The sequence below is a fragment of the Microplitis demolitor genome, chromosome 7 (assembly GCF_026212275.2).
Source record: "Microplitis demolitor isolate Queensland-Clemson2020A chromosome 7, iyMicDemo2.1a, whole genome shotgun sequence".
Lineage (NCBI taxonomy): Eukaryota > Metazoa > Arthropoda > Insecta > Hymenoptera > Braconidae > Microplitis > Microplitis demolitor.
Window position 1 is genome coordinate 5,526,362 of NC_068551.1, and position 17,828 is coordinate 5,544,189.

General features: G+C 29.6%; 1 protein-coding gene across 3 annotated transcripts in view; it reads left to right on the top strand.

The window, feature by feature from the left end:
• LOC103569561 (neurogenic locus Notch protein) overlaps window positions 1-8,839 on the top strand; it is a 163,319-nt gene extending 154,480 nt beyond the window's left edge. For all 3 annotated transcript variants that reach the window (XM_008546905.2, XM_008546906.2, XM_008546907.2), the window contains 2 exons: window positions 255-4,657; window positions 5,468-8,839. In XM_008546905.2, coding sequence (XP_008545127.1) covers window positions 255-4,657; window positions 5,468-6,504 — 5,440 coding nt within the window. In that variant the 3' untranslated portion in view covers window positions 6,505-8,839. The remainder of the gene's footprint in view (window positions 1-254; window positions 4,658-5,467) is intronic.
• Window positions 8,840-17,828: the final 8,989 nt, after the last annotated feature.

Here is a 17,828-nt window from a genome sequence, read left to right on the forward strand (position 1 = left end):
TTTTAATTAACGTGTTTTATCACTGCTTTTTTTTACTTCACCCTCACGGCTATCCCTATTTTGTTTTTGGTTTTTTTTTATTTCAATAAATTACGTTGTAAAAAAAAGTAAAATAAATTTTTTTTTTTTCAATGACATTTAAAAAATTAATTTTATTATTTAAATCTCAAAGTAATAAAAATAATTTATCGTATATTAGAATTTTAAAAAAATTTTTTTAAAAAATCTTAAAAATTTAATTTTTTTAATTTCAGGTATTCATGTGAGTGCGAGCCAGGATTCACCGGACAGCACTGCGAGACAGACATAAACGAGTGCTCGAGTAACCCATGTGCCAACGGAGGTCGGTGCATAGATTTGATCAACGGATACCGGTGCGAATGCCCCCGAGGTTATTACGACGCGCGATGTCTGAGCGACATCGACGAGTGTGCAAGCAACCCGTGCGTCAACGGCGGGACCTGCGAGGACGGAGTGAATCAGTTTATTTGCCACTGCCTTCCAGGGTACGGCGGCAAGCGCTGCGAAGCGGACATCGACGAGTGTGGATCGAACCCCTGTCAGCACGGGGGCTCGTGCATCGACCACTTGAACGACTACAGCTGCCAATGTCTTCCCGGTTACGCAGGCATCAACTGCGAGACGAACATCGACGACTGCGCAGCGAATCCCTGTCAAAACGGAGGTTCCTGCATCGACCTCGTCAACGACTACAAGTGCGTTTGCGAGTTGCCTCACACAGGCCGCAACTGCGAGGAAAAATTGGACCCATGTTCACCCAACAAGTGTCTTCACGGGGCAAAATGTACTCCGTCATCAAATTTCTTGGACTTTGCATGCACTTGTACCGTCGGTTACACTGGTCGTCTCTGCGACGAAGATGTCGACGAGTGTGTAATGACATCCCCGTGTCGTAATGGAGCGACATGTCGCAACACAAATGGCTCTTATCACTGCGTTTGTGCGAAAGGTTACGAAGGACGTGACTGCATAATAAATACCGACGACTGTGCGTCATTTCCTTGTCAAAACGGCGGTACTTGTTTAGATGGAATCGGCGATTACACGTGTCTCTGCGTTGACGGTTTCAATGGTAAACATTGTGAGCTAGATGTCGATGAATGTCAATCATCACCTTGTCAAAATGGCGCCATTTGTAATCAATACGTTAATTCGTACACTTGTCAATGTCAACTAGGATTCTCTGGTATTAATTGTCAAACAAATGACGACGACTGTACGATAAGCAGTTGTATGAATAATGGAAAATGTATTGACGGTATCAATAATTACACATGCGTTTGTCAGCCAGGTTACACAGGTTCAAACTGTCAGTATCGAATAAACGAATGTGACAGCTCACCTTGTCTCAACGGGGCTACTTGTTACGACGATATAAATCATCATTACACGTGTCACTGTCCTTATGGATACACTGGACAACGTTGTGATATGTACGTTGATTGGTGCGCGGATAAACCTTGCGAGAATGGTGCTGCTTGTGTCCAACATAAAAATAAATATCACTGCAATTGTTCACCAGGTTGGACAGGTAAAGTTTGTGACGTTGAAATGGTATCTTGCAAAGACGCAGCAATACGCAAAAATTTACCAGAAGAATATTTATGTAATAATGGTACGTGCGAAGACATTGGCAACAGTCATCGGTGTCATTGTCTTGAGGGTTATACGGGATCTTATTGTCAAGAGGAAATTAACGAATGTGACTCAGCGCCTTGTCAAAACGGCGCGACTTGTAAAGATCTTGTTGGTTTGTACCAATGTCTATGTACAAAAGGTTTCCAAGGACAGAATTGTGAACTAAATATCGATGACTGTCATAATAATCCTTGTTCTCATGGTGGCAAATGCCATGATTTGATAAACAATTTCAGTTGCTCATGTCCACCAGGTACACTGGGTATTCTTTGTGAAATAAACGTTAATGATTGTGTTGAAGGCGCTTGTCATAATAACGGAACTTGTACTGATAAAGTTGGCGGATTCGAATGTACATGTCCTCCAGGTTTTGTCGGTCCACGTTGTGAAGGTGACATAAATGAGTGTCTTTCTAATCCTTGTGCCAATCCAGGTACGCAAGATTGCGTCCAACTGGTCAATAATTATCACTGTAATTGTAAGCCCGGTTACATGGGACGTCATTGTGAAGTAAAAGTCAACTTTTGTGACAGTTCTCCTTGTCAAAATGGTGGTGTCTGTACAGCCAAACAAGCCGGTCACACTTGTTTATGTCCAGCAGATTATTATGGTCATAATTGTGAATTTGCTGGATCATACTGCGATAACAAACCTTGTCTACATGGCGGTACTTGTCGTCCTGCTTCAACGGAAATGGGTTACCGATGCTACTGTCCGCCAGGAACATCTGGTACTCATTGTGAAATAGACGCCAAAGACGAGTGTGAAAGTAATCCTTGTCAACAACCCGACGCTTTGTGTGAAAATCTTGTCGGTGATTACGCTTGTTACTGTCCGCCAAAGTGGACCGGCAAAAATTGCGAGATTTACGACAACAATAGTCGCGGTGGAATCTTCGACAGACCGAATTCCATGATACCCAATAGGAAAAATCCTTACGAGCTGGACCTAGCGCGGGAAAAACAAAAATGCATGGAAAATAGATGTGACCAAAAAGCCGGAAATGGACGTTGTGATCAAGAATGTAATCGGTATGCGTGTAATTTTGATGGCAATGATTGTTCACTTGGTATTAATCCATGGCACAATTGTACGGCTCCAGTAAAATGTTGGGAAGTATTTATGAACGGTGTTTGCGATGAAGTGTGTAACAATGCTCAATGTTTATTCGACGGACGTGATTGTGAGAAGAAGTTAGCTCCTTGTAATCCAATATATGACGCGTACTGTCGCAAACATTACGCCAATGGTTACTGTGATTACGGATGCAACAATGAGGAGTGTAATTGGGACGGATTGGATTGTGAAAATGAACCAGAATCACTTGCCGAGGGTGTGATATCAATAGTAGTACGTATGGATATGAAGTCATTTCTTGATGAATCTGTTGCATTCTTACGGGAGATAGGTCACCAGTTACGTACGACCTTGCGTATTAAATTAGACGAGCTGGGGAACCAGATGGTTTATCCAGTAAATGATAATCGTGATTCATCAATCCAGTCTTCGGTATTCAGTAGACCCTCTGGAGGTTATCCCGGACATAAAAATGGTATAAAAGTGCTACTGGAAATTGACAATCGTAAATGTACGACAACTGAGGGTAAGGTTTGTTTCTCGACGGCGAATGAAGCTGCGGAATATCTGGCAGCGACTGCCTCAAAACATTCGTTGCCAAACAGTTATCCTATTGAGTCAGTGACCGGGCTCTTACATCCTGGACTTGGCCCAGACTATCCAGATACTCCTACGAACTATAAATATGTTTTCATTGGTGTTGTTATCGTCGTTTTGGGTGGAATGTTCGTAGGAGTCCTGGTTACTGCTCAGAAAAAACGTGCTGTTGGTATAACCTGGTTCCCTGAAGGATTTTTGCGGTCTAGTGCAGGCAGTGGTCAGCGTAGACGCAGTCGTAGACGTGGACCAGATGGCCAGGAAATGCGTAATCTTAATAAACAGCCTTCTGTTAATTGTATGGACATTGATGTAGGAAATGGTCGCGGGCAGCGGTGGTCTGATGATGAATCTGATTTACCACCTTCTAAACGAATGCGCGCAATAGAACCTGGTTATGCCAGTGACCACACTGCTATCACTGATTATGAGGAAGCTGAACCGCGTATGTGGACACAGCAGCATTTGGATGCCGCAGAAATACGTCGTCCTGATGCTAATGGAGTTCTGACACCACCGAGTCTTGAACACGGTCAGGATATTGACGCACGGGGACCCTGTGGTATGACACCGCTGATGGTCGCAGCTGTACGAGGTGGTGGACTGGATACTGGTGAAGAAGACGATGACAGTGACGGTACTGCTGCTGTTATTGCTGATCTAGTTGCTCAGGGTGCAGACTTAAATGCGACTACGGACAAAAGTGGTGAGACTTCACTACACTTGGCAGCACGTTACGCACGAGCTGACGCAGCAAAACGTTTGCTTGATGCTGGCGCTGATGCCAACTCACAAGACAACACAGGACGTACTCCATTACACTCGGCAGTTGCTGCCGATGCGATGGGTGTCTTTCAAATATTGTTACGCAACAGAGCTACCAATTTAAATGCTCGTATGCACGATGGTACCACTCCGCTGATACTCGCAGCCCGTCTGGCTACCGAGGGAATGGTCGAAGACTTGATAAACGCTGATGCGGACATCAATGCAGCTGACAATAGTGGAAAAACTGCACTCCATTGGGCAGCGGCTGTCAATAATGTCGACGCAGTTAATATTTTACTAGTACACGGTGCTAATCGTGACGCTCAAGATGACAAAGACGAGACACCGCTTTTCTTGGCTGCTCGGGAGGGAAGTTTTGAGGCCTGTAAAGCTCTACTAGACACATTTGCCAATCGCGAAATTACTGATCACATGGACAGGCTGCCACGTGATGTCGCCAGTGAACGATTACATCATGATATTGTGCGGCTACTTGATGAACATGTACCACGATCACCACAAATGGTTTCGGTTATGCCCAATGGTCCTCTCATGGGTAAGTTTATTCATCTATTTACCACTATGAAAATGTCCGTTCCCCTAATTTCAATGTTTAGCCGTTCTCCCACCAATGGACAGTCATTAATTTTTTAATACCCTCTGTACATGTCCGCAACCAATATTTTTACTCGCTCTCTTCAAGTGTCCGCATATAAATTTAATTAATTCAAATAATTAATATATAATTAACAAAATTTAAAAAATTATAGCACTTAATTGTATGTCAATGCATTAGAGAGTAATCGAATTTCAAACAAAATCGCCAATTTTTATAAACAAATAAAAGTTTGAGCTTCAATATCTCTTAAATGGTTGGATTTACGAAAAAAACATAAGAGACCTTTTTTGAAGAGTTGTAAACTTCCTACAAAAATTAGCATTAGTTGTAGCTGTACGCTTATTTTTCAGCAAGTTATATAATTTTTCTTATTGCACTAAAATTGGGAAGTATCATTACTTAGACCGGGTTAAACGGCATTGAAATAAACTTTTTTATTTTTTAAAATTATTTTTGGGTCTCAACTAAATGATTTGTACCAAGTAAAATAATCTAATTTGGGAAATAACGAACACCCTAATAAATGTATAGTATTTATACATAAATAGTTTTTCATACCGGCCAAATTCAGAGCGGACACTTGGAGAGAGTCTAATCTGCTAATAAAATCCACGACCAAATCGAGCATAATGATATAATAGGGGGACTGTATTTCTCAGAAGTATATTCCCCTACAGCCCTAAAAGCGGACACTTTCATATTTAATAACAAAAATTATTAATTAAACGTTAATTAAACTTGTTACAGGTTCACCAAATCATTCCCAATTAATAACACCGCCTACAGTAATTGGCTCTGCGCCAAAACAATCAAAGGCAAAGAAACGTCCAAAAACAAATGGACCTGGAAATCCAACCTCACCAGATTCCGAAGGCGCTGTTGTTGCAGCGGTTCGTAGAAAACCATCAGTTAAAAAGTTATCAGTAAAACGTGGCGCGCAACCACCAAATCAAGAAATCCCTCAGGGTGCTGAAGGGGCTGAAGGAAATCTACCAAGTCCATATGACAGTGCCAGTCTTTACAGTAACGCACTGCCATTAGTGAGTCACACAACGACAACAGCTAAACAACCACCTCCATACGAAGATTGCATCAAAGGACAATCAATGCAAACACTACAGCAATTAGGTCTTGATACATTTACAACAACCTACGGTTTACCAAATTTTCATGACCAATTATTAGCACCTCATCAACGTCAAACCCAGGGGATGATAAATACTCTGTCACCGCCATACAGTAATCAATCACCACCACATTCAGTTCAATCAAACATGACACTATCGCCTCAGGCGAGTTACATGGGTTCGCCATCGCCGGCTAAAAGTCGGCCATCACTGCCAACATCTCCCACTCATATCGCCGCGATGCGACAAGCGACGCATCAAAAACACGGGGGTATGCCGCCAGTAGGTTTTGACTTCGAGACACTGCCCTACGCCACCGGTCCAACTCAGATGCAGCAGATGCAGCAGACACAGCAGCAGCAGCAGCAACAGCAGCAGCAGCAGCAACAACAGCAACAGCAACAGCAACAACAGCAGCAGCAGTACTATCAGTACTTGACGCCGCCATCGCATCACTCGGGTGCTGATGTCACTCCTCAGCACATGATGCAGGCTCCCGAAAGCTTCCCCACCCCCTCTCCCGACAGTCCTGGTCACTGGTCATCCAGCTCGCCGCACTCAACCAGCGACTGGAGTGAATGCATGGCCTCTCCCAATGCCTACGCACCTGGTGCGCCTCATCAGGGCAACAAAGGTTCCGAGGCAATTTATATTTAAGCTAATCCTTTATTATCATTATCAACTTTTTTTTATATATATTAATTATTAAGTCAAGTGTTATTTATACATATACATATATACATATACATATACATATAAATATATATAACATAGGTTTCTTATAAAAATACAAAATATTAATAATTTTATTTTTTAAGATTGCGAAGACTTCTTTGAAGCAGAGACACTACTCATTTTTTTTTTACTACTATATGTTATTTTAAATCGTGCCTCATGATATGTAAAACGTGACAATTTATTTAAAAAATAAAATAAATAAAGTTTTACGGATAAGTTATTGTAATTTCCGTAGTAGGTGCGAGTACGCTCAATAATTAAATTTAAAATAAAATTTTAAAAAATGTAAAGGTGCCTTCGACTTGCCAGAGTGTAGGTAAACCTTATAAATAAATAAATAAATAAATAAATAATTATATAAACAAATGATTTACGTCATTTGTTATTGTAAATAAATTACAATCACTAGATAAATGATTAAGACAATCGAGTTAGAAAATACAGTAAAATTTTTTTATATTAATTATTGTAAGGATATTTGATAAATAAATAAGTTATATTATTTAATAGATTAAAAATAGCACGATTGTAGACAGTGATGTCTCTCTATAATAGTAACAAATCGTCACTGCCTATTTTTTTATAAAACAAACTTGCAGGCGGGACCAATTGACAATAACTTTTACTCTGCTGAATTTAAATTAACAATAAAAGTACATGAACAATAAAACAATTATTAAATATTAATGTTAAAAAAAAATGAAACAATTGTGCCTTTAATTATATATATTTCAACCCATAATAAAATATTTTTTACGGGTATAAATCATTAAACGTGTTAATTATTAAGGCAATCGTAGTTCCCCACTTTTTAAATATGTCCGATAATTTTCAAGTGTCCGTATTAAAATTTAATTAATTAATTAATTGAAAAAAAAGTATACTGTAAAAAAATTGGGAGTGAATTCGGATTTTAATTAAATCCGAATTCACTTTGTCACTCAAAGTTTCGGAGTAAAAAAAAAATCACTCCGATTTTGAGTTTCGATATCAAAATAAACTTCTTTTCGGAGATTAAAAAAATAAAGTCATCAGCTGCACATTCACTCTGAATTAAATCCGAAAATTTTTTACAATCCATTAGGACATAGACTTTTTTTTAAATTTATTTACCTGACAAAATTTGTTAAATAAATTTTCGAATACAGAATTTTGAATTTAAAATTATATATATTTTGATAAAAAATTTACTAGAAGTAGATAAGAGGCTGCACTTAAATTACGTAACGCGTTCAGAATTTTTTTTCCAACCTACTTTTTTTTTAACAGATTTTTTTCAAATATTCCCTTTTGTATTTTTTTTTTATTCTTAAAAATTTCAAATAAAAATGTTTCAATTGCTTTTATAATTATTAGCTAAAAGACACTTCTAATTAAAATTCCTCATTATCAATATGTATTATATTTGACTACAGATAAATTCTGACGCGGCAAATTCAATTAAAATTTTTCTTATTGATTATCTTTAAATATTTACTTTAATAAATTACATGCTCCCTATTATCCTTAAATTTATTTCGTAATTTAAATTCAGCCTTTAATTTAAAACTATTTTTTTTTTTTTTTCAAATCAAATCCTTGGAAAATAATATGTTGCCTTTTTCAATAACTGCTTAAACTTTTAAAAAAATTAATTCAAATTTGAATACGGTTACAATTGAAGGCAATCATAAAAATTTAAAAAGTGTAAAGGGTTCGAAAATATTTTCAAAAACAAATGGTTGCAATGCGTTAGACTTATACATAAAAATTGTAATATTTGAGGACCAGTGAAAATCTTATTAGATAATCAAAGGACGGTGAAATGAAACCCGTCATGCCGAACTGTTAATCCAGTGCTAAGCAATTTAATATGTATATGTAAGATAATAAAATAATAATAGTAATCCATAATAATAAGTAATTAAAACAGGATTTAATGAGAATTTTTCTATACAACAGACAAATTATTCCATACAGACATTCCAATTCGTTATTTTTATTCGCTTAACTTTTTTTTTTACTGTCCAAAGCTTGTAATTTATAAGTCCATTGATTTTAGCTATGGATTTTACGACTATTTATTTATTATAAATAAATAAATAAATAAAAATCCATTTTACTAATTAGATTTATTAATATTATTATTTCTTTTCTTTGTTGTTAATTAATATAAGTGTCGTTATTTTAAAATTCTCATTAACTCGTCTGTTAAAAGCCAAAAGTTTATATATTACCGACAAATAAACTTTAAAGGCTATAAATAAAAAGACAATTAAGAACAATAATAATAATAAAAACAACAACACCATAATTTAATTATAATTTACAAATCATATGGTGTTTTTTTTTTTTTTTTCATAATTTTCTTAGATTGTTGCGAGAGAAAAGATTTAATTGCCAATAAGTCATAATTTAAATAAATAATTACTATTATTTTATTGACTTACGTTGTGTGTTTGCAATACTAGTGATCAAAAATAATAAAAAAAAAAGTCTTTTTTTTTTTTTAATTTTTTTCGTTAAAAAATTTTTTTTTCATCTTCTATGCATAAATTTGTATATAATTATTATTATTATTTTTTTTTATGTAATTTAATTCATACACACACGATGCTATTTACTATCTTTTCTCTCGATTTTTGTACAAACTGTTTTTACATATTTTTTTATATCAATTATAAATAAATATATAATTAATTAATTATTATTGTATTAGTTTATAAATAAATTGATTAAGTGATTATGTGAGCAAGTATAATTGCTGTTTGGTTTAATAAAAATTTTTTAAGATAAATAATGTTTCATTACAATAGTATAATTAAATAAAATAATTATGTTCAATTAATGAATTAATTAATGATGGTAATAATAGTAATTATTATTATTAATGTTTTTTTATATATATATCTATATATAAATTGTAAAGTGTGATTTTTTGTTGCATTAAGAATAAATATAAATAATTAAATGAAAATAAAAAGTAATAATGAGGAATAATGTTCTTGATGCAATATTTTATTACACAGTGATGCGATCGAGACGTTAATTATTCATTTTATTATCAATTATGTCGAGCAAACTTGAGTAATTGTTTAATTACATATTTAGAAAAAATAATTTTTTTTGCATGGACTTTTTGTTTATCATTTCAATATTTTTTAGTTTTTTTTAAACTCAAGTAAAAAAGTTTTGAATGGACAATTTACTTCGCGGGTAAAACAAACGAATTTTGAAAATTTAACGTATGAGGAATTTTTTAATTTGAGATAATCAGTTTTTGGTAAAATTTTTTTTGAAAAATTTAAAACTAGAAACTGGAAATTTTATTCTGCTTCATATACTTTCTTATGCTTACAAATAGTTAACAAAGTATTTTTATAAAAAAAAATTGCAAAAATTATTCGTGATAAATTTTCAAATTTGAGACCTTTCAAAATGTTTGAGTTGAATTTTTTTTTTGGCTTTTTAAAATTTGAAACTATACTTCACTTAATACTTCACTTAATTTTTTTTTTAGACGCGTTTTCAAAATTATTTTTGTTTTTTTTGTAAAGTTGAAAAAAAAAAAATTTGAATTATTTCCGAACTTTAGTAATTTTTCGTCAAAAGTTGGTTGTAAAAAATTTCAATTTAAAAACTTCTGGTCTTTTTTTCGAATTTCCTATAAACTAAAAAATATTAAAATAAAATTTTTGAAAAAATTATTACGAAAATATCATATACATTTAAAAAATTTCTGAACTGTTTTATTAGTTTATTCATATTCAAAAATTCCACAAAGTAAATTTTCATAATTTTTTTTTTAATACAAATTAAGAGAATCAGGGGAAATAATTTAAAAATTACTTATCTTTTGCAGTAAAAAAAAAAAAAAAAAAATTGTTTAATATGAGATATTTGATATAAATAATAAAATTTATTTACTTGGGTATAAAAATAAATTTTAAATGTAAAGACTGCGTATGTCAAAAGCAACGATAACAATAATGATAATTTGAGGCCTTATAATCTCAAGTATATAAAATAAAATATATGAAAATATATGTTTGTATTTTTGTAATAAAAAAAAACAGTAGATTTAGAAATTGTAATAAGAAGATAAAGTTAAACATGAAAATAAATGAATTTAAAATAAAATAAATATATATATATTTATATACAAATTGTTCTCCGACGCATCTTGACTCTGTGTTAATTAGAATAGTAAATAATTTAAGGTATATAGTGTTAGTGTTATGGCTAGAGATTAATTGAAGGAATTAAATAATTTGGATAATTATATTGATGAAAGAATACGATGAGAATTTGTTATTATTATTCTTTGTAACTTGTAAAAAGTACTGAGTTTTATTAGTATTAATTTGTTCGATATTATAAGAAAAACTAAAGATATTTTTCGCTCTACCCTTCCTTGTATCCTATTACCTTCCATCCCTCCTTTACTCTTATTTTTTTCTGTACTTTTATATATTTTTTATATAAATAAATAAGTTATGTCTTTTAAAAAACAGATGTAATAATAAAGATAGTCTAACCATTTATCATAAAAAACATTTTTTTACTTTATTTATCTATTCATCATATCCTGATTCATATTTTTTAAATTTAGTAATTACTGATACATTTAATTTAAGACGATGGATAAAAATTTTAAATTGGAGGAAGCTGACAATTTAAGAAATACGATAGTATATTGTGTGACGAGGCATGAAACAACAAGATTTCAGACTAGGGTGAAGTTGTGACACTGCCTGCAGTTTGAAATTGTGTTTCATCTTGAATTACATACTATATTTTTTATGATAACCTGGATTGGAAATTAAAGTTTCAGTGTAAGCAGCCAGTCAGAAACATGATAATTTAAGATCAATGGTGTGATAATTTATTAGCATAAGCGTAATTTGTACTTAATGATTAAGCAGAAAATACTTCCAGACAGCATTCAAATCGTAATGACTGCTTTACGACGTCTTTTTGAAGGAGTCATCAAGAAGTCTTATGATGACATCTTAAAGATGTCATTTTTAAGAACTTTTAATTAAGAGTTCTTGAAGACTCCATAAATAAGACTTCAGTTTTGTGACGCCTAATGTATTCATTTTTAAACTTCTTTATGAAGTCAAAACTAAGAGCTCCTTAAAGACGTCATGGTAAATTCATAATGAAGTCTTATTTACGAAGTCAGAAAAAAGAACTTTTTTTAAAGACGTCTTACTGAGTTCGCTAGGTGGCTCATTCGACATCGTGAGAACTTCTTAAAGACTTCTTTAAGATGTTGATCAAAAAAGGATATTTTCATTAATTTGTTTAGAAAGAAATTGTTGTAAATATTAATAAAAAGTTCATTTGAGTTGACTAAGACACTCAAAGAACAATATTTAAATAATATTAAATTATAAATCAAAAAGTATTATTCGAACTGACTTAAAGAATTTTAGTGTGTCCAATTAAAACAATATAAAATCAAGTATACTTAGAATCATTGAAGTCAAGATCTTCAGTTTGACTATTTGATTGTAACATATCTGCAGGTTTACTTTTCAAATCATATCGTTACCCAAGTAGCATGCTTGCTTTTGAGACATCTATAAGATATCAGTTTTAGGCTGTTTCTTGACATCAAGACACCAATATGTTGACAAAACGATCAGAAATTTATGTCACCGAAAAAATATCTGCTTAAAAGACTTGACACAAGTGACGATTAAAAGTAAATTACAAGTAGTGATAAAATAAGTCATCTAAATGACTTTTTAATTAAAATAAGACAACTCAATGAACCTGAAGTTAACAGACAATTGACAATTTTCATAAAAACTGAAAATATGCACTTGCAGAAAATTTAAAAAACTATACGCGCAATTTTTTCAAATATTTTTTTTTTATAATTTTTCGTTTAAAAAAAATCAAAAATTATTGGACCTCGGTTAACTTCAGTATCATGACAACTCGGCTCTGTCTCCGGAACCAAAATTTGCATGTCGTATTTATACCAAAAAAGGTGACTGACGAAAAAAAAAATTGTCTTATCCTTTTAAAAGACATCTTTAAGTTGATTCTGTGTTACTTCGGTATGCTGAAGTTGTTTTTCTTGTATTTATTAAGAAAATTTAAATATTTGAATATAGTTTTTAGAAGAATGAATTTATTAAAACTATATAATTATTTTTATTGTGATGACATATGAAAAGAAAACTTTAATTTAATAATTTAAGGAATTTTAATCACCTGATAAATATTGTACTTTTCAACATACGTTAATGATATGTTATTTAATCATAATTCCTCGCTTATAAATAGCGAAATATCAATTTTACTGTTTGACCAATTAACCGGTTAACTAAGTTAACCGATTAATGTAAATTAGTTAGCTGGCTGATGAATCAATTAACCTGGTTAAACTTTATGGCCGATATAGTCGGCCAAATTGTACAGCGCTAATATTAACCGATAAATATAAAATGGCAGGCATTTAAAAAACATTTAAAAAATTCGGTTATTTTTCACTGTTTTTGGGAAAAAAAAATATTTAGAATCAAAAATGATTTGCTCCATGTTAAGTGTATATATCTACTATCTATATATTAGTCAATTCAAATTGTTTTAAATAAATCAAACAATAGGAGATAAGATTTATAATTAAAAAAAAAAAAAATGAATTATTTATAATTTAAAATCATACATATACTTTTTGCTACAGTCATCAAACTCATTTTTGTCATTATTCAATAAAAGTACATATAATTATCTAAATATTTAATTTTTAAATAACATACATAATCAAAATTGTAGTCTATATTTTGCTTATGCCGTGATCTATATATATGCCAACATTCATTTGAATTAATTACTCAGCTTTTCATTAACATGCATTGAAACACTTTGGGTACACAAAATTCAGTTGTCATTTTAAAATACTAAAAGAAAAATAATTTAAAATTCAATTTTACATACAGTAAAAATCACTTTTATTTTATATTTATATTTATATTTATATTAATACATTCAAACGCTCATTATTTATTTTTTTATTTTTAATTAACTATTAATAATATATACATACAATACGAGCGACAATTAACTCTGAAGAATTTTTTTTTTTAAGGTTTTATAAATCAAGTTTTAATTAATTTAAAAATAGTATATTTAATATATGAAATAAAATGACAAAAATTCATCAGTCTGTTTCATAAAAAAGAAAAAAAAATAATCTCTTATTTTTTAAGATTTATAATAAAATCAAGCAGTAGTTGTATTTAAATTTTAAAACAATTATGATTAATTAATTAATTATTAAAACTAAAATTTTAAAATAAAATATATGTTTAAGTATATATGTATATTAGACTCTTGTGATATATTTTTTGACAATTTTTCAAAATTATGTGATAAACGTTTAAAAAAAAGTCTCATTACAACCCTAGATTTAAAATTTACTATCAACAAAATTTTTTAGAAAAAGTAATTTAGATTTATGTAGATCTTTGATCTAAATAGATCTCTGATTTAAATAGATCATTGATAAAAAAAGACAAATTATCAAACTAAAAATTCAAAATGTTCTATTTCAAAGGAAATTATTACAAAAATAAAATTTGAAAAAATTCAAGATCTATATGAATGTGAATAGATCTAGGGATCTAGGGATATTAAATGTAAATCTTAAATTTTTTTAAATAAAATTGATCTCATCAGATTTCGTTATATTTAAATTTATTTTCGGTATGATAAAATTTTAAAAAACAAAATATTTTTTTTTTTAAAACTAAACTTACAAAAAGATTTTTAGAAATTTTTTTAAAGTTAAATGAATTAAGTAAAGTATCTGATGTAAAAAATTGATAAGCTGAAAATTTTTTAAATTTTTGTATTTTTATGGGAATTATAAAATTTTCGCGTTTTAAAATTTCAATCTAGGGCTGAGATTTTCTTTTTTTTACTAAATAATTTGAAACCAGAAAATTTTCAAAAATGGCAGTCTAATAAACGTATATCAATAATTTTAAGTAATTGAATTAAAAATTAATTTTTATAACTTAAAATCTAATTAATAATAATAATAATAATAATAATAATAATAATAATAATAATAATAATAATAATAATAATAATAATAATAATTACACTTAATTTATTAAACAAAAAAACAAACAAATAAGTATTAATTAAAATTTATTTGTTACATTTTATTTTCCAATTAATTTGAACAATTAATTAATTAATTAAAATTAATTTCATTGTCAGCTAATAATTTAATTATTAAAAAACAAATTAATTAAAATAAAGAGAATAGTAATACAATTTTTTTTATAAATTGACTATCACACAAAGAAATATATTCAGACTCAAACATCAAGTATGATCTGAGGTGATTTCGTCTAATTAAATAATTAATTGTTTAATAAATTTATTAATCAAAAGATTTGCCGGTGAAAATTTAAATTAAATATTTTTTCGGTGGGTATTGAGTTTCAATGAGATATTAAATACCAAAAAAACAAAAAAAAAAACGAAAAACTCACTTTCGGAAGCACTCAAGCAATGTGATGTTTATTTTTTATTTCTTTTTATAAATTTAATTAATTAATTAATTAATTAATTAATTAATCTTAAACATTTCCACTCATTCGATCAATATTTTTATTATTTAATTTTTATCTTCTCACCTCAAATCTCACGCGATGATCCACAAACATACAATCATTTATAATAATTATATTTTTAATCATAATTAATATTAATAATAAAAATATTTACATACGATACTGGCAGTAATTTATTTTCTAATTTCTTTTGCATTGTTCAATATTGATATTTCCACTTAATTCACAATGCTTTCAAGTTTATCCCCATCTATTTACTCATTTTATTTTTTATAATCATTCACTTATTTTTCTTTCTTTTATTTAATTGACCACATTGAACATACACTTCATTCTTCTAGTCTTTATTGATACAATTATTTAATAAGATCTTATTTATCAACATTTAGTCATACATTTTATACTTTATTGATAAGTATAAATTAAAATAATAATGATAATAATAATAAGTAAAAACAAATATGCATTGAAGTTTAAGGGAGGAACGGGGTTTGCGATACAAAAAAAGAGCATATTTTTTATTTTTTTTCAAAGAACTTTCGTTATTAAAATTTTAAAAATTTGTGACATTGTTAAGCAACATTCCAAGAATGTTCTGATAAATTTTCATAAAAAAAAATTGAAAAATAAGACAGTGGTAGTGGGGAGAGACGAGTCACTTAAAAAAAAGTCTCCATGCCGTAGGCAGGATAACTCATGACTGCCTCATCTGAAATAAAAAAACCAAAAAGATTTCTTTAGTACATAAGTTTATCTTAGATTTCAACGAAGGATTTTTTTTTTCAATAACTACTTATTTTTCAATTAAACAAAAGGAGCAATTTTTGGTAAAAATCAGAGTTTTTTGATTGCACCTTTACCAAAAATTAAAAAATGAATATTTTGTTTATTCCTTCGTTCAAATCCATCAAACTTATGTACTAAAGAAATCTTTGTGGTTTTTGATTTCAGATGAAGCAGTCATGAGTTATCCTGCCTACGGCATGGAGACTTTTTTTAAGTGACTCGTCTCTCCCCACTACCACTGGCTTATTTTTCAATATTTTTTTATGAAAATTTATCAGAATATTCTTGGAATGTTGCTTAACAATGTCACAAATTTAAAAAATTTTAATAACGAAGGTACTCTGAAAAAAAAATCACAAAAATACCCTCTTTTTTTTTGTATCTTAGACCCGTTTCCCCCCTTAAAGAATGAATAAAAATGAACAAAAAATATGTAACTATTCCAATAGGAATAATTTAAGTGACAATTATTAGAACACAATTTTTAATTGTTTAAAAAAAAGCTAAGTTACAATCTAATTTTTTTTTTTTTAATTAAATTAGATGGCAGTGTTTAGTTATACATATATATGTCTATATATATTTTATTAATTAGAAATTAATAAAAGTAAAATTCAAGTTTTAATTTTTAAATTTAAATTTAATTTGAAAAAATTTAATTCAATTTTTAATTTATTACATTTCCAAGAGCCAGTCGCTCGATTGAGTTTATCTAGTTAATTTTAAACGTCTGATTTATTTAATTATTTATTTTTTAACTGAAAAAATGAACATTTATATTTTTTTAAAAATTGCCTAATAAGCTCATTTAAAATTTATTTTCATTTACCAAATTTATTATTTTCGCTAATTATAATTTCATATATGTTGGCTTAAGTCTAAATGTTTCTCGACTGAAAGTTACACACTTCTGTTAAATTATTTAGCTATTTAATAAATTTTAAAAATAAATAAAATAAAATAGCCAGCTAATTTTTCCAGTTTTCAAAAATATACTCAACTATTTCATCGGGTTTTGTTTTTTTTATTTTATTTTGTTAGTTGGTTTTTCTTTTTTTTGTACACGTTCGCGATAATTCCACGATAAGTTCAGTCAAAAATAAAATTATAAAATATACATACACCTAAATGCAAAGATTCAATTTATAAAACTGGACAATTTATCTTATTAATTAGACAATTCAATATTACATTTCATTTATTATCATCAATTTATTTTAAATACATATATAACATATTTATTATTAATTGATGACAGTCATTAAAACTCTAAATCTCACATTTTTTTATTATTTTTAATTGCGGTATTGTTTTTTTATTTGTCATGATTTTTAAAAATTTTATATTGAAATAACTACTAGTGCATTGCGTGGCAACCCGTGTTAAAAAAATTCATTCCAAAAATTTTCCTGGCAGTAAATTTCTAAAATTGAGATAATTCTGAATTCGAGTTGAAAATTTTTGGAACTTTAAAATAATTACAAGTATAAAAAATATTCAAATAGTCTGGACTTTCTTGTGGGTTTTTTTTTTCTTTTGAAATTGTTTTAAGCAAAAATGATTCGAATAAACAATTTTGTAAGTTTATAATTAGTTTAAATTCTTTGGACTATTTTTGGACAAGTCAAAAAGTAAAAAAAAAAAGTTGAACTCCTCAAAAAGTTCTATTCATAGTCAAAATTGTTCATGAATATTTTCAAATCTTTTTGATTTTTTTTTTGCCTCATACCTGAATGATTCTATTAAAAGACATAAATGTTCATAATTCCTAATTAATTCCTTTTTTTTTTACTGTTTTTCAAACCCAAAAAATTGTAAAATCAAATTATTTTTGTTAAAAAAAAAAAATGCGCAGGAAAAGCCTTCACCAGT